This window comes from Spea bombifrons, chromosome 2 (genome assembly GCF_027358695.1).
Source record: "Spea bombifrons isolate aSpeBom1 chromosome 2, aSpeBom1.2.pri, whole genome shotgun sequence".
In the NCBI taxonomy this organism is placed as follows: Eukaryota; Metazoa; Chordata; class Amphibia; order Anura; family Pelobatidae; genus Spea; species Spea bombifrons.
In genome coordinates this window covers 127,211,913-127,235,513 of record NC_071088.1, presented here as the reverse complement: position 1 = coordinate 127,235,513, position 23,601 = coordinate 127,211,913, and the positions used below count along the sequence as shown (strand labels likewise).

The 23,601-nt window shown below is 39.5% G+C and overlaps 2 protein-coding genes and 1 long non-coding RNA gene across 3 annotated transcripts in view; 1 reads left to right on the top strand and 2 right to left on the bottom strand.

The window, feature by feature from the left end:
* Positions 1–23,601, bottom strand: part of LOC128474158 (uncharacterized) — a 67,362-nt gene that overhangs the window by 227 nt on the left and 43,534 nt on the right. The gene's annotated exons all lie outside the window — the stretch shown is intronic.
* On the top strand, positions 5,732–8,256 carry SAP18 (Sin3A associated protein 18). Its single transcript, XM_053456432.1, has 4 exons — positions 5,732–5,878; positions 6,592–6,701; positions 7,288–7,410; positions 7,947–8,256. Exons 1-4 carry the CDS (start codon positions 5,807–5,809, stop codon positions 8,101–8,103), a joined length of 462 nt encoding a protein of 153 aa, XP_053312407.1. The 5' UTR covers positions 5,732–5,806; the 3' UTR covers positions 8,104–8,256.
* On the bottom strand, positions 9,375–21,092 carry SKA3 (spindle and kinetochore associated complex subunit 3). Its single transcript, XM_053456433.1, has 13 exons — positions 21,017–21,092; positions 20,087–20,195; positions 17,737–17,801; positions 16,887–17,052; positions 16,155–16,557; positions 15,779–15,867; positions 14,657–14,786; positions 14,094–14,182; positions 13,385–13,569; positions 12,516–12,725; positions 11,970–12,077; positions 10,588–10,700; positions 9,375–10,032 (listed from the first exon to the last, which is right to left on the bottom strand). Exons 2-13 carry the CDS (start codon positions 20,187–20,189, stop codon positions 10,026–10,028), a joined length of 1,668 nt encoding a protein of 555 aa, XP_053312408.1. The 5' UTR covers positions 20,190–20,195; positions 21,017–21,092; the 3' UTR covers positions 9,375–10,025.

Sequence of the window (23,601 nt, the reverse complement as noted above, 5' to 3'; positions counted from 1 at the left end):
TATTATTAGGGTACATTCTGTTTACGTTATCTCCTGTTTCGCGCTCATTGGCGTTGTCGTGATGTGTACACTGTACCTGTGATGTGGTGTTTTGTCTGTATTTGAGTTTATTTGGAAGTCATCTTTTCTATTGACAAAATAAAAATTACTTCTCAAAAAAAAAAAAAAAAAAACATGTACATTGGTTAATGTACATGCGTTTTACCCAATTCTGGCGCTGAAGTAGTTAAAATGGAGACGTTGCTTACAAACAATAATGGAACCAAGGAATAAAATTACTTCCAGGTTTGGTTCTCACATATTGTACCCATCAACTTTATTTCTGTGTTTTCCTGACCTTGCTTCTCCTGGGGGAAACAATCAAATGTCTTTTCAACATTCTAAAACATATGAACTCAATATAAAATAGGCCTGTTCCGCTTAAGTGTTTACTAAAGAGGAATTCTGTATGGCAGTATGGATTCTCTAGATTGTTACCTAATCTATCATTTTGCCTTAGTCTGTCCATTCCAGGTTTGAATGTATGTGCTGTAAGATACTTTGCGGAAATTGTTGGCGCTATATATAAAATAGACAATCATAATAATAATACTTGTTTGTTACACCATGTAAAGTATATTCTGAAGCTGAGGACACATGGGGGTAGGTTTGAGTTTGGGAGGGGGGCACTGATGGATTCTGATGGAATCCTTCCTGCCCAGTCCCCTCTTATATCTAACTCACCTTGTGCTCATTGAGGGGCACAGGGTGACTGGAAAATCCCATCTGGTCTGCCGGAACCACACTCCCATGGCCAGAAACGCTCCATACTCCAGACCGGGACCTAGCTGCAAATTCATGGAACTGTAAGGTGGCTAGGAACCACGGTGATGTCTGCTGACAATTGGAACTGCATCGCTACAGACACCTGTTGTCCCACCACATCGTTCTTTTGGAGTTACACTATGCTTGTGGTGGGCAACACTCGGAGGTGGTTACAGAGAGGGAGCCCATTTGGGAACCCTGGTTTTATTACCAATCTTTAGGACCAGGGTTTACCTAGCCACAGATATGGAGTCCCTGTCAGAACAGAGACACAGTTCGCAGGTTGCAGACACAAAGGGGTTTATTTCAAACATGTATTGCAGTTATGGTTAGAATGCCAAAAAAAAAAACCAGAATGTTTTAGAATCTTGTAATACCTTTTTTATTGGACTAACAGTATTTAAAATAATAGACAAACTTTCGGGAGTCCTCCCTTTATCAAGTCAAAAGAGAAATGCTTTTGACTTGATAAAGGGAGGACTCACAAAAGCTTGTCTATTATGTTAAATACTGTTAGTCCAATAAAAAAGGTATTACAAGATTCTAAAACATTCTGGTTTTTTGCATTCTTATACACTGGACTAATGCGGCTATCCCAAACTACGGTTAATACTACGGTTAATACTAGAGTTAATACTCCATCTCCTATTACTCTGAGCCAGTCTGGTATGTTAAGCATCAAGTATCATCAGTGTATCTTACCCTCCCCCTAACTCTTACCTTAAGTGGAGCTATGTCTTCATTGCAACTAATACTCTGCATGTGAGCTGTTGGCCTCCTACCATGGGGTCACATAACACAAAATATGTGACCCTCTGTCAGGATTCCACCCTGTCAGCCAGGAATCTGTATAAAATTCTACATGTCAGATCCGTGGCAGCCACTATTGGCCACCCTTCGCTCTCTGCAGCACCCAGATCTAATCACTAAGAGCAGCTGAGCCTTGTTACCTGGTGGTGCCCTGCCTTTATATACCTGCTCTGCCTTTCACTCAAGGCCTTTGCATTGCAGTGTGAACAGCCCATTGCTGTGGCGCGGTACCTGGTCCTGAATTGTTCCTGACATCCTACTGCGTGCCCCGCCAGAAGGGCTTCCAAGTCGCGTGCCCCGCCAGAAGGGGTTCCAAGTCGCGTGCCCCGCCAGAAGGGGTTCCAAGTCACGTGCCCCGCCAGAAGGGCTTCCAAGTCGCGTGCCCCACCAGTGGGCTTCCTGCCATCCACCCCGCCAGTGGACTTACAAGCTATGTGTCCTGCCCGAGGGCTTCCCTGTCCTTGCTTCAGCTCCCCTGTCTCGCTACCATCAAGTCCTGCTTTTCCCATCTGTTGTGTGCCTGTCTGTACCTACCTGCTTCAAAGATGCATCGAGGGGTACAGACATTCTCTCTAGTATCCCCTGCAACTGGGCTCCTACCTGACCTGCTTACAAGAGTCCTGACACCCTCCTGGGTGCTTCGGTTACCAGGGGGGCAACTCAATTTTAATGTCTATGGTTTTGTAACGGGATGTCCAACATATAGATGCAAAGGTCAGGTGCCCACATTGGTCATATAGTGTAAATAAATAAGGACCCCAAAAAGGATCCCAATTAAAAAAAAAAGTTTTAAAAGTAAAATAATTATATATTTACATAAAAATTTAAAAATAGGTGCCAAAACACCTCATGCCCACATGAGAAATATACATTTAAAATGTTTTTCTTATATCTCAACACAAATCTGTTAACATAATAGAAATAATGAAGCTTGTAAAAGTATTATTTTGCAATAAAGAAATGTATGCATGTGGTGTATTCTACTTGGTGTGGTGTTAAACTGAATATAAAAATATAACACAAAGGTTCGTCTCCATTAACAGATAACACAGTGACATACAATAAATGAGTGACAGCCCAACATACGATGCAACACTTTCCAAGACTAACCTGCAACCAGTAGGCCCAACATAACCCGGCACAACGCAGATTGCCCCATCCATACAGGATGGTGGGCAGAGAGAGACTAAGCTAAGGCTTTTCCTTTCAACATGCATATTGAATTGCTTGTTAGATCACTGTACGTGTGCACCACTAACATATCAAAAGACACATGTGATACAGGAAGAGTTCAACTGGCAAAAACACTGACAAAAATACTTGTTATGTCGCCACACTTGGTGGATGATCATAAATCAGGGGGTGTTACAACAGTTGCACCTAAATAAAAAACTTATAAAAAAAACTTGAACATATTACTAAATATAAACTTAATGATGGGCAATATATATAAAAATAAATAAATAAATGTATGGGAATATGTTTAGGAGTATGTGTGTATATGCAGATTATAGTTATTACATCCTAACGGCTAGCCATAGCTAGGCTCCTGCAAGGGGCGTAACTAGAAACCAAAGAGCCCTGGTGCGAAAATTGCACAGGGCCCCCCAACTTCAACAGGTGGTCTGTGCCATCACTGCCCCCAAACAACTTGTCTGTGCCTTCTTTGCCCCTTGCCTCTCCTTCCAACATACACTCTGACACACATATGTAAACACACAAATTATACACACTTACTCAAACTATTTTGAACCAGTACGAGGAGACAGGAACAAGGGGTTGCAGGGGTCCTAGAGGCACGGATCCCCTGTAGTTACGCCAGTGGCTCTTGCCCTCTCACATCCACTTAAGGAAACACAAGGAGACAGTGGGACATTGCCAACGGGCAGGTCAAGTGTGCCCCTCACTTTCCGGTGCGTTGGACAGCTGCGCCTCTTGTGACATGGAAGTTATGGGAAGTTATGACCAGAATCTTTAAAAGTTTTATGACTTGGTCATATAGGTTTGATTTAGTTTTTTTAAGTGACATTGGATAATTAGGAGGGGTACCAGAGACAAGCCGCAATAATTAAAAGTGAAAATGAAAATAATATTGAAATAATGAAAGTATATCTTTGAAGTTAATCAATAAAAATGCATTGGAGAATAGTTAATTTGATGCTTTTTGAAAAGCACCCATTGCGTAAACAATATGACCTCTAATTCAACGGTGGTCACACTTTGGAACTGAGACTGTATTTTTGTCTGCTTGTCAGTAAAGGAACCCCAAGATTCCATTGCTTTGTTTGTAAAATTTGTTGCGCAATTAAAAAAATAGCGGTATATATTTACATAATGTCTAAATATAAATATAGATATTTCTTGTAGCACTTTAGCTCTCCCCTACAGAGCTGGGGAAAATAATACAAATTCCACCAACTCTTTTGAGCACACTTAGCATTTGGTATGTAAATCTGTCAGGTCTTATTTCACCAGAAAAGAAGGAAATGTCCCGTAGCAGAAAGCTCCTGGAGGAACTCACACTTGCAAAATGAAGCATTAAGAATTTGAACAGACACAGGCACATATTTATATGTATGTATATATATATATATATATATATATATAGATATATATATATAGATATATATATATATATATATATATATAGACACCACAAATGCGGGTGCTTAGAATTCCTGTGTATCATCCAATCTGAGTATTAGTCGGATGCTACTTTGATCCCATACAGTGTAAACTGAGATGAGAATTAACAATAATTAAGCTTTTTTGCAAGGGAGTGAAAAAAGTGATACAACACATTCCATTACACGGTGAACCCATTACATTGTATGGTTAAATAATGCATTGCATCATGATGATAATGTAACAATTTCATAAATGTTGTTAAAAACCAGTGATAGTGAGAAGATAATTAATTTGAGCCCAGGGTCAGAACCATGTTATTGGTCGCTCTGTTATGAGAGTTATGCTCTACCACCATCAGTGCCTGGCTCAGAATATAGTGATGGTAGTTATGCTGTGCCACCCATCATCTGTGTCTGACTTGCTATATAATGATAGGAGTTATACTGTACTCCTGCATTTGTTAAAGTAAGTAAGTGTCCCTGAATGGCAGTTAGGCAATGTGGTCACCCCACCTGTGTTACCTCACGGTAAGGGCCTATATATATATATATATATATATATATATATATATGTTAAGGTGACCAGATTTTTAAAATGAAATCCGGGGACACTTTGTTTTAATTAGCAAAAGGTAAAAAACTATTTTATAAGCATATTTTCTTCAAACTATATATGCACACACCAGGAGAGGCTCTGCCATACTGCCACCCACATCTGGACTGGCTAAGCTACAAATAAAAAGTATTTTCCACACTGCTTTGTCGTTGACCTCCCTTTTGTACCGCCCCCAGCTGTAAATACATTATTTATATAATGGCCCCTTGTGTATTGATGCTGCCGGCCCAGATAAAATACTGCCCTGCAGTATGGGGGATGTATATCTGACTAGTTGGTTCCCTTCCATGGGTCTATACATCCCCCATACTGCAGGGTAGCATTTTATCTGGGCTGGTCACCAATATGTAAAAGTGTCCTGGAAAACATGGCCGATGTTGTCACCCTTGTGCATTGCCCCCAGCTAGCCCCCACATTGTATATTTATCCCACCACCCAGCCACCCTTTAGTATTTATGTGATACCTCCTTCAATTAATGCCCTCATACCCTTGCATATTGCCCCCTTTAGTATCATGTCCACCCAACTCAGATTGGAAGCATAGGACTTGCAATCCTAGCCTCAAACAGCCTCCCTGTGCCATGCACCCCCTTACACATGCATGCTATAATACAAATATTAATTCATTTACTCATTCACATTCATCCACGCATTCATACTCATTGACAGATTTGCATTCACAGATACCCATTAGCGCCAGAAGACATTTCAAGAGTACTAAATACAAGAGACTGCACGTTTAAAACTCTCCAATGTGTTACCAAAAGGGACGCTCCAACAAAATGGCTACTACGCTCCCACGCTAAATGTTTGCTAAGACGTTAGAGTTCCAAACAGCTATAAGGCAACGCCCATTCGGCTGAGCGGAATGACGTAGATGTAAAGCGCCGGAGGTCGGTTTTGTGCTAGCTAGACGCGAGGTTTTTCGGTTCTAGGCAAACTGGAGAAAATGGCTGTAGAATCCAGGGTGACCCAGGAGGAGATCAAGAAGGAGCCCGAGAAACCTATTGACCGCGAGAAGGTAAGAGGAGCGGGGGACAGCAGCTCTTCTCTGGGCTTTTTCCAGAGTACGTTGCCGTGTGCTACCCGGTCGGTTGGAAGCTCGGTAGGATATATGGAGCCAGGCGTGTGGTGTATCTACATAGTTACGGCGCGTGTAGCTGAGGGATGTTCGCGGTCCTGCAACAATGGCGCCTACAGATAAGCGGCAGTTTTAAATTCAAGTTTTTTTTTGTGGGAAGGCGGAACGTGTGATCGATCGTTAATGTTACGGTTTGCTTGTAAATTCAGTCACCACAACCTTAGCACAGTAGGGAACATAAAAGGATCTCACCTCTCAGCACTATCTTCATGGAAAAACACAAATGTGACTTAAATGTGGCCCTTATTTAAACACTAGGGGCCACATGTCTAGAGCAATCTAGTTTTAGCAATCTGGCACAGCTTTGCCCTGCTCAGTATGAACATTAGCGGGGTGGGGGGGGTAATTTTACCTTGGCTTTTGCCGCACTGTTTGTGGACCCCCGGGGGATTGTTGCCGTTTGTGCGTTATATAGATAGCACGGGAATTGGAATCTTAGCGGTTGCTGTAATGGCTGAAGCGTTACTCGAGGCATCTTCAGTTTGAAATGTACGCTGCTGTTTTAGACTAAAATTCTATTTTAACTGATAAATGGACTCGCTATATAGAGATCGTATCGGGAAGATGCTACAGATTGTGCTTTTGTTTTCTAGACCTGTCCTCTTCTGTTGAGGGTGTTTACGACAAACAATGGGAGGCATCACCGGATGGATGAATTTTCCAGAGGAAATGTTCCTTCTAGTGAGCTGCAGATCTACACCTGGTGAGTTTGACAGTCTCCGCTATGCGTTCTGTGCACCGCGTGGTAGGGATGCACTGAAATATCGGTGGCTGTAACGTATCGGCCGAAAATGGCATTATTGGCAAAATGCTGAATTTTTTAAAAAAATGGCCGAAAATAATCTGCCAGGGCTTGTCCGCAGGAGCCCCTGCTGCTTACCTCTGTGTTGCTCGCACACGCTGTGCGAGCAATGTATCTTGATCCACCCAGGGGAAGCAGGAACCTGATGGAGTTGCGCGAATTTAAGTCACACGACCCTGCTCCGTTCCTTCAATCACGATTATGCGTGATTGAGGGAATGAATGAGAAATGCGAGTGAATGTTTGTGAATGAGTAAATGAATGTGTGTCATAGCATGGATGTGTAGGGGGTGGGGGTATGGCACGGCACAGGGAGGCTGTAACTGGAAAATGCTTTTTTTTTTTTTTTTTTTTAATTATTTACTGAGGGGGTAGTCATTTTCGATTTCGGCCAAGTGCATCCCTAATTTTCGGTTTCAGTCCAGAACACTCACTCTTGGGGTGAAATTTTCTTTGCGTGATTGTGATGTTTGTTTTTGGTCTATTAGGATGGATGCAACTTTGAAGGAGCTCACCAGCCTAGTTAAAGAAGTTTACCCCGAAGCTCGTAAAAAAGGCACTCATTTCAATTTTGCTATTGTCTATCCAGACCCAAAACGACCAGGATACAGGTAGGTTAAAGTCCAATAAATACTACCCAGTGCAGGTAATTGTGGCTAGAGCTATCAGAAAATGCAGATAATTTGTTAAAAGCTGTATAAAGGGGAAATTTATGTACAGTGCCGTAATATGCTGGCTTCATACATATGCGCTTTGCTAGTATAATTAAGTGGGTGACGTGTCTTACAGAGCCACTCCAGGCATCAGATGCACTTTAATGCATTTGTCCCTTTCCCACCAGTTCAGCTAAGTAGTAAAAATGAAGGGATTGATAGGTTAGTATGGTAATTGTACAACTTTTACTGCTTTGCTCCAGAATTGCTCTTTAAAACACCAATGTGCTTGATGGATATGTCTTCCCCAGATAGTATGTGTGCAAACCATTTGCAGGACAACTGCATTGTGTTTACGTGACACACATTTTTTTATTAAAACCCCCATTCCTACATCGGCAGAGATTTCTACATATATATGCGTGTGTTAAAGTAACATTAAATCTCTGCTGTGTGTAAATCAGAGACTGATTCTCATGCTGATTTCTTTGCAGGGTGAAGGAGATCGGCAGTACTATTTCAGGGAGGAAGGGATCGGATGATTCTATGACTTTACAGTCGCAGAGGTTCCAGATTGGAGATTATCTGGATATAGCAATAACACCACCTAACCGAGCTCCACCCCCATCAGGGCGTATGAGGCCATACTGACAACATACATGTGGGGTTTTTTTTGTTTTTTTTTTACGAACTTTTTTTTTTATCCTTTAACACTTGCAGATGTAGAAACCAAATTTGTTTTGACTAAAGTTCATATAATCTGTGCATTTTAAACAGCCATAAAGTTTTATTAACATTTCTTGATCTACGCATATTTGTTTCGTATAGTTCATGGAGTTGTAAGTGCTAGATTGGCTTTTTAGCTTTTAGTGCAGGCCATTGGGGTGTTTGCAAAGGCAAAATAAAAAGGCCGTGCTTTTTCTGAATACAGATTTGCTATTATCTTCTACATAAGACACCAAATACATGGTAAGCACCTAAAGCGCGTCGGAACCGGAGAAGAGATCATGCAGATGAGAATGGCTGTTAGCTGCTGTCAGATTTGGTTTCATTATGTGCTATTTTGTTCCCGATATTTAAGATAACCGCACATATACGTACTTTTAACGGTCAAGGAGAGCTTTATATTGAGGGTATAATATAAATATTAATAATTTGTGTGAATAATATCGAGGGGATGCGTAGCCTTGTACAATGAAACCTACTCTGAATGTATTAACATTTTGTAATTTGAGAATCTCCTCGCTTGGATATGGCTTTAATTTTGTGATTGTTTAAGGCTTGTATTCCTCTCCGCTTTACAATCAATTTAACACAGAGCTATTAAGAAAACAGTGTTTTTTAAATATTAGGTTTATTGTCTGACCTAGCAGAGCTATCAGCAAGAGCATGTCCTTCTGTCTGGGATTGATACGACACTGTGCTCTGCAAATGGGTTTACATGCGCTTTGTCTAACGACAGCCTGGTTTCTTCGTGGTGGGTGGATTTCTGCCGCCTGATTATGTGTAATGGCGAGCACCGGGACATGGCCATTCAAAGAATGCCTGATTCACTGCAGCTCAATCTCTCTAGACCCTGCTGACTGCGATTATTGCAATGCTGTCTGATCAGCACAACAAGACTTGGAGAAGAGTGAGAAATAGTTTCTCCCCTTAATGACAAAGCCCGTACATGTACGGGACTCAAAATGCAGTGTTTTTAATGGGTTTAGGGACCACCCGTTGTCCTTAAGCGGTTAAATGTTTTTTGGGAGCCCAGCAGTTGTGGAAAAGAGGCCCCTGGCTGCCGTATGTGGGTAAGAGTTGAATCAGAGAGATTTTCTCAATCATAATGGTACTCCCCCCCCCCTTTACTTCTAGGTAAAGGTTATTCTGGTGAAGCACATCAATGAGTGGTAAAAAAAAAAAAATGAAAAGCCAACTGTGGGCACTTTTTGTTTATTGCAGTAGGCTACATAATTTCAGCATCCAGAGGTGAATAAAAGTAGTGTTGTGGAGCTACTCACGATATATGTAAAAGTATATTTTCCCCTATAAATACTCAAAGGATCAAGGTGGAATGTCTCTTTATAACTGCTGTCCACAGCTGAACAGCCTGTCACAGTAAGCTGGTCCACTCCAGGCCCAACATGACCATTTCACCATCATACCCATAAATCTATGCTTCACAGAAAATGCCATCAGAAGTGCTCATTACAGATAAGCCAGGCGGCCACAGATTTAATTAAACAAAAATATGAAGGCATATGGTAGATCTCCCCCTGTGGGCTAAATATGTCCCTGGTACAACAATTCTCTATAAAACACCCAGAACAATAAACTAAGACTGCTCGGAGAAATACAAAGCATTACAATACAATTAATATGCCATCCAGGGATGATAATACTGCCAATACTGTATTACAGGTTAAATACATATTATACAAAATGACATTTTACATAGTTAACCCCACCCTCCATACATATGTGTTGTGGTTATTGTGTAAATAACTACCCCAGCAGTAATAGTTATAACAGAGGATTATGTATTTGGTTCTTGGTGTTTTGTTCATGAGAGGCCAACACAATCTTCATCACAATCTGCAAAATAAAATTTTACTTGGTTAACATGTGTCATAACCGATGACCCGGCTTGATAATACTTTTCAGAAAGCATTTCTGATGAGCAAACACATAAAAATGTAACATTCTGATGTATAAGAATAAAAATGAATGAAGGGTGGATTTTGTAAATCCCTGAGTTCTAGCTTTAGGGGATTAAATACAGTTCACTCTGTAGAAACATAGTAGAGAATAGCTCAGAAACATTTTAAGCTTCTGGGGCAACAACCATAGTGTCTGCTTTTGTGTCACATGACACAAAAGCAGACAAAAAATGTACAAATGCTAATCACCACATTATATATTATGAAGAGGCAATTCTAAGAGGAAGGCAGTGAGAGCATAAATACCAAAGCATTAAATCAACGTGAATATACTGTAGTGTTTCAAGTTAAATTGTAAATATATGGAGCTTTTCGCTAGTAAACATCTTCCTGACTTGAAGATTATTGAATGTGTTGATGTATATTTTGAGAGAAGGAGTCCTTTTATTTTAACAGACACGGCCTGAGTAAGCATGCAGCCTGCACTCACCTGTTTTCTTTATCTTTACTTTGCATGTTGGTTTTTGGGGCCGCGATGCTTGGTTTGTTCTCGAACGCCGTGTCACAGGTGTTCATCCTATTGTTGCAGTACTGGGACAGGATCTAGAAGCAAAAGGAACAAACCTTTCATTTGCAATTTATGCGCATTGTGATAGTTTTTACCATCAGTAAGTTATTAAAACCACCCCTAACTAGGTGCGTGATGTTTTGGAGATCTGTGGTTTAAAAGGTAAAGAAATATTGGTGCTACTTTAGCACGCCGACCCCCTAAACGTTATGAGAGAGAGACTTTTCATGTCCTTCAGAAATGCCAAAAACAAATCTTCTGCATCCTTTCTTAGCGCTGTCCAGCAAATGCGATCAAGGGGAGCAAAAAAGCTCATTGTGAACGCCTCTCATTTTCTTCAAAAGGTATATTTCGGCATCCAGCCATGACAATCGCTTGCATGTTTGCTGCTGTGACCCGCATGATTTTCTTGATGGTTCACCATTAAACAGCTGTAACCGATGGCATTTAGAATTCCATAAGCCGGCCATAAATTGGGATGAATCACTGAACCTTTTTCGCATTTACGCCGATCCGTTGGTATAGATCACGCCGTTGCACGTAAAAATACCAGCCTTGCTTAAGACAGAAAACCCAAGCCCATCAATTCTACACCCATGGTTCCTGTTTTTTTTAAATGTGCATCATATGTTCAGAAAGAGGAAGGTTATCGCCATTCAGCATTCTTCCACGATTATATTTCCATCGACCAACAAATCTTGCCCCATCAATTTCAATGGGGTTAACATCTGTGCCAACCATCTTAAGAAACGATGGCTCCGCACCTGTCTAGACTTTCCTGTCACTGTTGTGGGTATTTCCATTACAAAAACAGCAGTTCTTAAACTTCGCAAAAAGAATTGGGAGTGACAGATCCACTACAGAGGCACTGGTGAAACGTGTGTGTGTGCATTCTGGTTCCATTAAAGATACCATCTGCTAACGACACAGGGCTTTGTAAGGATAAACTGGGAATATTTTTTCTTTTTTACGGTACAGTCTGCTCACCTGAGAAGAAAATCTAATTTGCTGTTAAGTGGTACTGGAGAGTCCCTGTTTGGTCATGCATTGCATATTAATGAGCCTCCTAGAAACACTCTACAGCACACAAAACCAAGAACGGCCAAAAAAAAGTCTCCTTATACAAAACAAAACAAAAGATACCTCCGATCCTTTAACTAGCTATAAACTCTAAAACAATGAGTATCTGGTAGGTCAGTGCTTTGTGCGACACCCTGTTCCACAAACCGCTCAACCCGTCACTCGCACTTCAATAGAAGCACCTGCTGCTAAACAATTGTGTGAGAAGCAGAACGAGCAGGAACCTGCGAAACGTCGTCTGTTACACGGGACGTCATTTCAGGGCGGGTGGGAGTCCAGATGAGATTCTCATACCCAGAAATCCTGGGAGGGGAGGACGGCTTTATGTTATACTGTACGGGAGACACAAATGTTAACGTCAACAACGATGCAAATATTTTCATGAGAATGATATTTAGTGTTTTTACAGAGATTGCGCATCACCTAACAAACACTTATCAGCAGAGCGTGAAAAACTGCCTGCATGTCAATGTGCATTATACATTTATGTTCTCGACGGCTTGAACACTAGAATAATTGTTCTTGTATTACTTTTATATATTTGTTCTTATATTGCTTAATATTCCTAGGGTTACTATGGCAGCCACTATAGTATGCCCTGAAGGCTGCTGTTAACTGGGGGTCATGTATTTGTATATATCTTTTGGTCATTCAGTGCTTTGTTCGTTTCTCACTTAAAAATCATAAGTGAGAAAAATAGAAATAAGAATCACGTTTATGGGATCAGTGTCATACAGCCTGAACTAGTACTGAACTGTGGAACATAATACCTTGAAGAGATCTTCTGTCAGAGTGCAGGTAATGTCTGGTCTCGGAGGAGTGTCTAAGGGGTGATTCCTCATCTTGGGTGGAGAAGCTATTTTAGTTGGGTTTTCATAATATTTATCAGAATGTAAGACCATAGGAGCAGCATCTTGCAAGTACAGCTGGTGGGAGAATTCCGGTCTTGGAACAAGTTCTGTAATGTCCAGTGGATGGTTCTGCCGAAATAGTTTGATAAATATCAAACATAGACCATAACCACATTAATATGAATTGGTCCAACACACAATGGGTTCATTCACTAAAAGGAGAGTTGTGTTTCAGCTTGTAAACATTATAAAGGCCTGTCCCCAGTGGGATTCTGCTGGAGGAACCACTTTGCTGGCGCTGTACAATGTCCAGTTAAATCGGTGGCATTTCTCCACCAAGTTTTCTCACACATTAAATGATGCAACACACTTACCTTAATCTCTTTTTTACCATTTACAGCATGATTGAAGACTTCGGACTTACATTAAAGGACACTTGTTTATGAAACTCTTTATAATGTATCATTTATTAATGGAAATGCCTTGTTTGAGTCTGCTGGTCATGTTATATATTTGGTAAAAAGACCTACATGTGTGAGTGCAATACCTAAGTGGGAAAAGGGGTCCTTCCATATATAAGCAGTATTACACTATATATGCTGTTACATGCATTTTAATATTGGAAGATCACTACACGTCACAGCTCACATCACATGCATTTCTCCCCCTCCTTAAAACCTTCCTTGCTGCTAACCAAATATACCCATGAGCTAAATCGACAAATAATTGATAATTTACCTGCATGGCTCTAACTTTTTCCTCCACCATGTGTCTGGAAAAGCACTTACCGCTGTATCAATCTTCAGCCAGTTTGCCTCAAATGCTGGTAACGGTGGAGTGGTAGTGGTATTAACCATTGTTGGTTCTAAAGCCACCGCAGTCTCCATAAACCCAGAAGTGACTTCCTTCTTATGGACTTTTAATCCTGGTGTGCAAAACGTTGGTGCGACTGGAGAGCTTTGGTTGACAGCATCTAAAACAGAAAAACGCTTCCATTACGCACCTCTTCTACATATCAGAGCAAAGCACAATAAACAAACCATAATCCCGCTACTCTTAATATAAACGAATCAAAACATCTCACGCTTTCATGCGGCAAAAACAAAAGGGGTCATTGGACTGTGCAGATTACTTTACCTATGCTAATAGCTTTCTGTAGAAAAAAGACTGAATTCTGAACTTTGTATTAGTATAACTGCTTATATAGCCACATTTGCTAGTGATTTTGCTAGCTCAGTCTGCGTGTTTGTATACAGTATGCCGCTGTTATGCAATCAAGCAGCCTTACAATCCTCTCCGCATAGTCCCAGAATGCTGTGCAGCCAAATGTTTACATCACAACTAATTTTAAATGCATGTGCTGGTACATTTACTAACAAGCTACATACTTCAGGTCATACTTACTTGTAGTGAATTCACGTTTGGATGACAGGTCACAGTAATGGCGCTTGAAAGCATTGACATTAATATAAACCACCTAATTACTTTGCAACTTACTGCTTTTGGGAGCTCGACATCCAGGTGTAAACAGGATGCTTTTCAGGTCTCCCGACACTGATGCTTTCATGGCGTCCTCTTCAGAAGCTCTGAAATATCAAAATTTTAACAAAAAAAACAAAACAACAAGACACAGAGGAGCTTAAAATAAGCAGTGAAAAAAACCTTGTAATATGCTGATTTTGGTTACACTTACCATGTTGCGTATGTGTATTTAATACCGGTAATTTTTATGATCTACATGAACCTGTATAACATAAATAGCAACTAAATTCTAAGTATAAAAAGTTGAAACAGTATATACATATTGTGCCCCTGAAACATTGGTTTGGAAGCCTGTTCAAACAGAATTTGAAAAATAGAACACAATTTGACAGCACATAAAAAAAATAGACTTTTGTCCGGCTGTAAAGACTCCGACCTTAATCAGTCTTTGGTCTTGTGTCATATTCAGTAAAACCAGATGCCGATCAAGAATGTTTAATGTTCCTTATCGTATACTATATCAGATGTTTACAAGTGCTCATACTGATTTGTATAAATGTAACTTATTTGAAACTTACTCGCCATCATTTTCATTCTGAAGGGGGTTTGCATCAACCCTAGACGTGGTTTTGTAGGTATCTTTTTGGTGCACTTTCAAACCTGGTGTGAAGAACACTGGTGGTACTGGGGAGTCCACACTGTCAAAATCTAAAACAAACAAACAATACATTTAATATATTATTGTGTTACTTTCACAGTTTGGTGCCTTTTACAAATCCATCCCTGGATCAAATGCAATTTTTACTGGTGTAAGTGGATGCCTGCTGCTCTGGTAATTTCTATTTCTGTACCCAAGTTGCAAAGCAACAAAGAGAGCTACAGTGAGATGACTTTTTACCAGTACATTTGCTAGTAACACGTTACACACAGTGTGTTCTACAGAATCTTAACCTATGGGTTCTATGTTCGCATAAAGCATATAAAAATCAACAGATCATCATCTGATAATTTGTCTGTTAGACGTGGTGCTACTTCCATTCAACTAGCACCACTCACGCTGTCATGAAAAACACACTACAACCTCACTTGGTCTACACCACCATAGTAAAGTGTTGGATCATTTTGAGAGTGTGAAGATGAGTGCACTGCAAGGCGCTTGTTGTGTTATAAGGGAGAAGGGGTAAGTTGGTAGCACCCCTGAGGAGCAAACTGTCAGCACTGGCACCAACACCAAACCCACAACAGTTGCCACCAGTGGCCAGAGCAAATGGGAGAGGTCCACGGAGACAAGTGTTTTTTTTTTTTATGTAGTGAACTAATGTGGGTATTTAACATCTGTTTTGATCTACAGTAATAAGTATGGTCTCCTGACAAATGCTGTTTATAGTGAGTACACAGCAGATCCCACATTGTTTTGCATCTGGTAAATTATTTGTGAGTACAGAAATCTCATGCATCACAAGATATTGTGGGTACACGCAGCCACAGGGGTTAGCAAATGGGTGACTGTTCTACCTTACACATTTTTTTCTTATATAGAAGTATTAATTACAATCATCATTTTTTTTTTTGATGCACTAAAATCAGTATGACAAAGATAGTGCTTTTCTTTCCCTTTGCCAATTTACATAGGAGAAGAAAAACACCTCTATTTACTATACAAAGCAACACTAGAAACATGAATGTAATGATATATTTACTGGTCCGATGAGACAAGTGGGAAGGAGTTGCCAGAAGAGTTTTCAGATTTCCTGAAGAACAAGAGTCCGGAGCATCTTCTTCAGGCACTCTGAAGGGAAGGAATGGCATAAGTACATGTCGTTTTGTTTTATTGTTTAACTTCTAACGCAATTCTCTGCCGGCAGAAAACTGTACTTTCTGCTTTTCTGATGCATGTAATTTACACCCAAATGTATCAAGTTATTTTAGATGTGTCCAGAATACAGAAACAGGTGTATACTTTATAGTAACACTCACTCTGACACTATTTACAGTAACATCATAACACTCACTGGACTTCCATCCATTAATCAGCATTTCTATTTGCTTTATGTACACCGCATATACTATAGTTACCTTTCCCTTTTCTGTACTTTCTTGCTGATCAGCGCCATTGTGTAATCATCATTTAGATTTGTGCTGGCATCACATATGCCGAAATTAACAATTTGTGAAAAGTCATCTTCCATCCTAAGGGCGCACTTCGGAGTCTTTGGCGCATTAACTGGGGCTATTTCCCGGAACAAAGGTTTCTTTTCTTCCTCCGCTGACTTCTTTGGGTTGAATTGAGTACTTTGTGGGAACCATACTGGTGGAAGTTGATAGTGAGAAAGACCAAAGTCTGAAAGTTGGGGAACGCGCAGTAAATCTCTAGAACATGACTGCTTTTCAAGTGCTGGCGAAGGAGGCAGGTCCACAGACTCCTGGGAGCTCTGTTCTTCATTCTCGGACTTTAGATTTCCTTTTGACACTTCACCCTCTAGACAAAAGACAGATAAAGTCAAGATGGCTCCTAAAAAGCTTGAGCAGAGGAAAAAAGTGAAAAATTACACAGGAGAGGGGGGAAAAAGATCCCCCCCCCAAACTACATATACAGAGGGTCCCAAGTGAAAAGGGTAAATATATTCAGGAAAAAATAAATTTAATTTAATGATACACACACACATATATAGAGATATATATATATATATATATATATATATATATATATATATATATATATATATAACAAACTTAATAATTGAAGGTGGTCTCAAATATTTGTCATAGAGCATGTTTTATATCTCTTGCTGGCAACATGAGAATTACCTGAATCTCCACTGGAGAGAGGAGTATAGCCATACTGCTGAAATATATTCTTGATCTGCTGAATATCTGAAGCTGTTCTCTGTTGTAGTACTTTGCATACTCGTATAAAAGCCATGAGTTCTTGGTCTTTCAAATGTTTCTTATCAATTGTGGTCTGAATGTCACCCTGTGAAACAAAGTATTATTAGTTGGTAAACAATTTTGAACGCACTATAAATTTAGATTTATGGTGTCTGTAGATTTCCCCTCAAGTCAAAAGGCATTAATTAAAAATTAAAAAAAAAAATGGGTAACTTGTTTTATGATAAAGCTTTGATTAGATGGTCTAAGAGGTAGGTCCTTAGGAACACACGCCGGTTTTAAGAGGACTCATACATAAACAGAATTTACAGAACCAATTAAGACAAAGTTAGGCTGATGCGAGAAAGTATACAAAAATTGCGGAGCGCAACCTAAACGAGTGGTACTTTGACATAGTGGCAGCTAAGCAACATATGGCCATATAGTGTGAAGGAAATCCCCAGAATTTATTCCATAGATATTTTGTTTTGAATGGTATTCACTGGGTATATGCTGAATTCTTGCTTTGTTTAATAAGAGGCCATGCTGGCAAATGTGTACCAGTGTATGGTAAAGCATTATAGTTGGTCTCATGGCAATCTTGGGAATTATTAAAATATACATAAGGCTATCCTGAAAATAACGCATGACCCAGGACCAAATAAGGTTTGAAAATAAAATGCTAGATGTGCCGAGTAGCGTCTCTGATCTGCTATTCTCATGTAAAGTGATTCACAATAAAACTGCTTACATATACCAAGGTAAACATTACATATGCGTACTACCTCACCTTCAACACTTTTATTTCTGAACGCAAATCGTGCAAGACTCGCATTGGAGATTCATCCACATAATCTGGGGGGAAAGCAGTAAGAATTACCATGCATTGTGAAGGTATAGCACCTAATTAAATACATTAAAAAAAATTCTCTTATAACCCAAATTAAAAAGTTACAAGCATCTTAACCCCTTCAATCCCAGGGGTTTTTGGTACCTCAAAGCCCAGAGCAATTTTGCCATTTTTGGGGTATGTCAGTTTAGCGATGATTCTCTTTTCCTGTGAATAGTGTACCCATATAAACTATATATTGTTTTTTCAAGGAGAGATATAGCTTTCGTTTGACACCATAGTTGGATGATTAGCTGAAATTTTAGAATGAGAAATTTAGTAAAAACTAGCGAAGATTAGAAAAATAAACTAATTTTTTTTTACATTTTCCCTCTGAATCCTCACAAAATTAGGTAAAGTGATGGAAAATCCGCTCCAATTTTATTAATTCAGGTGTCCTGATTTCGGAAATACCTAATTTATATAGATTTTCCAGACTTTCCCAGCACCAGGGAGCATACTATAAGGTGTACAATTTTGTATAATTTTTATGCCTATGGCTTAACGGGTTTGGGGGTTGTGAACGGGGGCAGGAGGGTTATACTGGCTAGATGTTATGCTAGGGCAATGGGAAGTAAGGTTTTTTAATAATTTTTTTTATTATCTTTTTTTATATAATTTTTAAATTTTAATTTTTTTACATTTTTTATATATTATTTTTACACCGAAATGGTTAGAGGTCCTCCTAGAGACCTCCTGAACATGCCAGTGATGTCACAATGACATCACAGCTCACATTATAATTTTTTTTGTATTATTTATATTATTATTTTAATGATTTTTTTAAATATTATTTTTTAAATGAATTAACTTTTTTTCTGCTTTTCTCTTACAGGACGGGAGGGGGAGTGAGAGAGATGGTTTCTCACTCCCCTCCCCGCGATCCCCCTGCACCGATCACACTGTGATCTCTATGCAGGTCTGTGAGATCTGTGAGGTCTGTGAGGTCTGTGAGGCGATGCCGGCTTCTGCTGCCAGGGGGGAGTGAGTCTCCCGTGCAGCGGCAGGGATGTGTCCCTGACGCTGCACAAAGGGCTGGACGTACCGGGACGTCCATAGGGGTTTCTTTGTGGGCGTTTTTTGGACGTCCCGGTACGTCTATAGGGGAATGAAGGGGTTAATATACATCGCACTTTTACACAAAGGGTCCAAGATGTAAACAGCAGTAACGCTACTCATAAAGCATTTAACACTATAGCGTGAGTTGCTAGATTTTTTAAAAAAGATAAGTAGTAAGACATTTAGGGAAACTGTGTTTCTCACACCCAACAAAGTGAAAGACTAATTGCAACCAATCAGGAAGATTTAGAGCATGTTAAATAGATTATTACAAGAGGCAAGGGTAGAATTACTTAACCCCCCTGAGCCCTAAGGGTTTTCAGGACCAAAATATATTTTTTTGTCATTTTTACTATATATTTGTTAAATCATGATTTGATGAACCCACACAAATTATACATAATTTTTTCAGGACAGGTATGGGCTTCTTTTGTTAATAAGGTACTAAGGGGCGCTTTTTATATAAAAAGTATATTCTTTATTTTAAATTTGTTTTGATTTTGCACCATTCCCAGTGCAGTATAGCATGCAATCCTGTTTGGGATCTCATACATTTTTTACGCCAGTGATGTCATGGTGTGATATATAATATGTCATGGTGACATCACTGGGCTCCCAATCATTTTATTTTTACATTTTATTTATATTTCAAATTTTTTTAAATCTTTATTTATTATTTTTTTTGTAAGAGGAGAAAATATTTTGCAATCAGCCAGCAGGTGGAGCAATGATTGACCTATCGGAAGGGAATGCCTGATCGAGTGATCAGGCATTCCTTGAACTATAGTGTACTGGCGATCACAATCAGTTGACAGGAAGCCAGAACTGCTGCCTTCTGCCAACAGGAAAGAGATCCGGCTGTCGATAGACAGTCTGATTTCCCATGTAGCGTCAGGGAGATGTGCCGGGTGCTGAAACAAAGGCACAGGAGACTAAGGAGACTGAAAGGGTTAAAACACTACCATATAACCAAGCTAATAAGTTGATAACATGTCTTAGTGCCCCAAGAGTGTTACTGGTGCTGCAATAGCCCACTTACCAGCAAATGAGCTCATCTATGGAAAGAGCTACAACAGTTTAGATATCATCACAAATTATACATAAACAATGGATGACTGGTGCGTTTTAATTCAGCACTTCCCAGAGCTCAGCTTGTGTTGGCAGATACAAAATATTTTCATTTGATACTTGCCACTCTCATCTTGGGTGAACACATTCTCCAATTGCTCTGTCTCCTTCTCCAAAGTAACTGCCAGGGATCTCAATCTATTAAAGAAACTTCCAGTGAGCGCCATGATCACCTAGAAAACAAAGCCCATTTATGATCCGTATATTTAATGACAATAGTAAGAAACTGAACAGGAACCAAGGAATGAAGTAACTCACATGTCTAATTACATAAACTAAATATCTGCTACTTTTACTTCTTAAAGTTCCATTCTATTTTGCAGTGCGGCCTTGCCTATATATATATATATATATATATATATATATATATATATATATATATATAATCATGAAATTAATCATTTAGTTAGGTTTACGCATCAAATTAGTCAGGAAGAAAATCATAGGTGCTCATCAGCAACATGTAAATATTAGATGTGCCTAGGAAAGCATTGCCAATATGGCAACCTAGGCAATAATGATTTTTTTTTCTTTCATATTCTTGCTGTAATAAGATGCAGATCGTGATGGTTGGTGAAGAGAAGAAGGGAAATGCATGGATTGTAGTTTTTCACAAAGGTCCCTTAATAAAAATAGACAAAAAGAAATATAACAAGGAAGAAACCCATGTTGCAACACTGCCCCTAGTGGAGAAAACGAGTAGCAGATGACGGGCATTGCACGAAACAAATGATTTAATGTTTTTGACGGTTTGGTAAACCCTGTATAATGAGGGGCCCTGACGGTATGCAGGCAGTATTTATTGACGTCTCTGCTCATGCACGCGCTGCCACTACCTGAAAGACGGTGCACTGAGTGCTGTACCAATGCCTCAAGCAAGCTCTGGGATACGTACTGGCTGTTAACGGGAAAAAAATCAGAACTATTACCGGTATCCCCAAGAATGACCCGTGTTTAGTCGCAAACAACACACATTTCAACCCAAAACACCCACCTCAGAAACCTCTCTCGCGCTGTCAACAGCAGCTGCCGCCAACAAATCGAATTTTTTTTGTGCTTTCCCGGAAAAACTTTATTAAGGTTACCCTGTGTGAACAGTGAACAAAAACCTTCCCGAAGCTGTTGCCATCTTGTGGCTAAATACAGGTAGTGACGGCACTTCTGGACATTGTCCCAAAATGACTTGTTTTCTGCATATGATATTACCTTATCGATAAAATACATGATGCGTCTTTTTAATATTAATGAACATTTGTTGTGTGTTAACAGCCCCATTCCAATTGTACAGTGCTGCATAATTTTCTAGCACTTAATAAATAAGATAATTATACTACCCTTAAGAATATTTTACAACCCTTAATAACCTCTTTTCATGGAAAAAGAGGACATTTGAGGGGAAAATAATAAAAATTGCTCTGGTCCTGTAGGTGTACAATAGCCCTGGCACTTAAAGGGTTCATATCTAAAGAGGGCCAGCTAATTCATAAAATACTCAAACTAAGTAAAGGGGTTATCCGACAAAACCATAATGATCCCTACGAACCAAAAATCTCATTTTAGAATTCATCCGATCGCAGAGATGGGCCATGGGGCTTAAGCCCAGGCCTGGCTCATCGGACAGCTGAGTGAGATCCGGAGCTTTGCATTTTTCCGTTTTGCACGATTCCTTCGCAGCACACGAGAACTTTCCATTTCGAGTGAACTTGGCTTGTACTGAAGCAATGACCAGCATGCCCATCTCTATATAATTCAGTAAAGTGTTAGGTGTTACTCAATTCTTTCACCTACATTTGTGATACGATTGTTTAGAACACTTATCTCTGCCAGCCCGCTTCACAACAGCAAAACCAGGGGCCGATTGCCCCCTCGCCCCAGTGTCCAGCTGCTTAACGGGCCAGTTACAGGAGAGGCCCATATGGAGACTTGAAAGACTGCATTAGAAGGAGCTGCACACCTTTTAAAACACCGATACAATACGCCATCATAGCCTTGAGATTGTCAGTGCTTCTGAGTAGCATTCTGATTACCTCGTCTCTGTAAGCCAAACTGTTACGTTCTACACTACTTGTTATGTACAGCGCTATAGAAAATGATGGTGCAATATAAAACAAATATCAATATCCCAGCACTCCCTGTGTTAAAGGCACAGCTCCCCTCGCAGGGAAGATGCTGACTGTGGAGAGAGCAGCTTGGAGCTCTGCCGTAGGTCAGGCAAAGGGTGGGAAGGTAAATAAATTGCTGTATGCATGATATACAAGTATAAGTATATAATATATATATTTATATATATATATATCAAATGATCAAAGAAAGCTCCCCCATGATACTTTTTTTTTTTAAAAAGCTTGTTATTATTCATGTTACATCATATGACAAAATAAGCGACCAGAAGAAGCCAAATAGATGCTGGGGCATATTAGACCAGACTGGCAATTGAAATACAAGGAGTGTGAGCGTTTTACGAACTAGTAAACAGAGTTGTACAAATGCACATAGAATTTGGGAGGACACACACATGGAATGGATGCATCAATATAGATCACCATTAAATAACACAAAATTAGTTGCCAGAAATATGTTTTTAGTAGCCATGGATAACGGTATTGTAGGAATCTTCCAGCATTAGTGTATTTTTTTTTTTTTTTTTTTAATAGATAAAATCCATATTCTGCAAAAATAATGAATATATTGTAATGCTGTTGAACGGTCGAAAAGATGTTATTTTCTTCTACCCAATGATAAATGAAGGATGACCGCAAGCTTTTATATACATTCTGCGTCTTGATGTTATTGGAATCTCAATTTATCAAATAGAATAACTAAGCAACAAAACAAAAAAAAAAGAACCAGACTCTGGATGACCAAAATTAGGAAAGAAATATTTTTTAACAAAGCTTAAGTAAAAACTACTTATGCATTAAAAAGACATAAATACATATATACAGTATGGACAGTTTGCATAAAACACAGAAGCATTACACAGAACAGAAATACATGTTCCCATTTTGTGTCTTTTTTCAGTGTATTTTACAATAAGCCATTCTTTTGGCTGTTGATACATTATATTGAAAGAAATGCCAACAAACGTAGAGTCAAACGAAAAACTGAAGTTATGAATACAAAGCAATTGTACTGAAAAGTGTTAGCCGTGGAAAAATCAGTATGAACAATTCATACAAAAAAAAAAAAACAAATGTTCTTTATACATTGGGTTATTCCCTTTATCATGTAATTGCTATGACCCGATATGCAAATGATGACCTAATTCGTTAGTGCAGGATGATGTCACAGGATGCATGATGCCACCAAAGGCTGGATTTGTAACAGCAGAGTAAAAACAGGTAGTTTGTGCTTTTTCAGAAGATATTGCTTCAGAACCCAACCGGTCCATAGTTCCATATAACACATACGCACATCGACATGGCTGCACAATCACTGAATAATAGCTAAAATGAAGACAGACGTTCTAAGAAACATGTCCCAACGATGCTGTGTTTCAGGGGACTGGAACGTGAAGCTCTTTACAACTAAATGAACTACATTTCCCACTATGCTTCGAAAGCACAACATTAAAGGATC

Excerpts from the sequence above, each read along its gene's own strand:
- SKA3 (XM_053456433.1), bottom strand. The coding sequence starts at position 20,189 with ATGGCGCTCACTGGAAGTTTCTTTAATAGATTGAGATCCCTGGCAGTT. Across the intron at positions 17,802-20,086 it reads GTTCACCCAAGATGAGAGTG|ATTATGTGGATGAATCTCCA; the intron begins GCAAGTATCAAA and ends CTTTCCCCCCAG. Across the intron at positions 16,558-16,886 it reads TCTCTCCAGTGGAGATTCAG|AGGGTGAAGTGTCAAAAGGA; the intron begins GTAATTCTCATG and ends TCTTTTGTCTAG.
- SAP18 (XM_053456432.1), top strand. The coding sequence starts at position 5,807 with ATGGCTGTAGAATCCAGGGTGACCCAGGAGGAGATCAAGAAGGAGCCC. Across the intron at positions 6,702-7,287 it reads GAGCTGCAGATCTACACCTG|GATGGATGCAACTTTGAAGG; the intron begins GTGAGTTTGACA and ends TTGGTCTATTAG. Across the intron at positions 7,411-7,946 it reads CCAAAACGACCAGGATACAG|GGTGAAGGAGATCGGCAGTA; the intron begins GTAGGTTAAAGT and ends ATTTCTTTGCAG.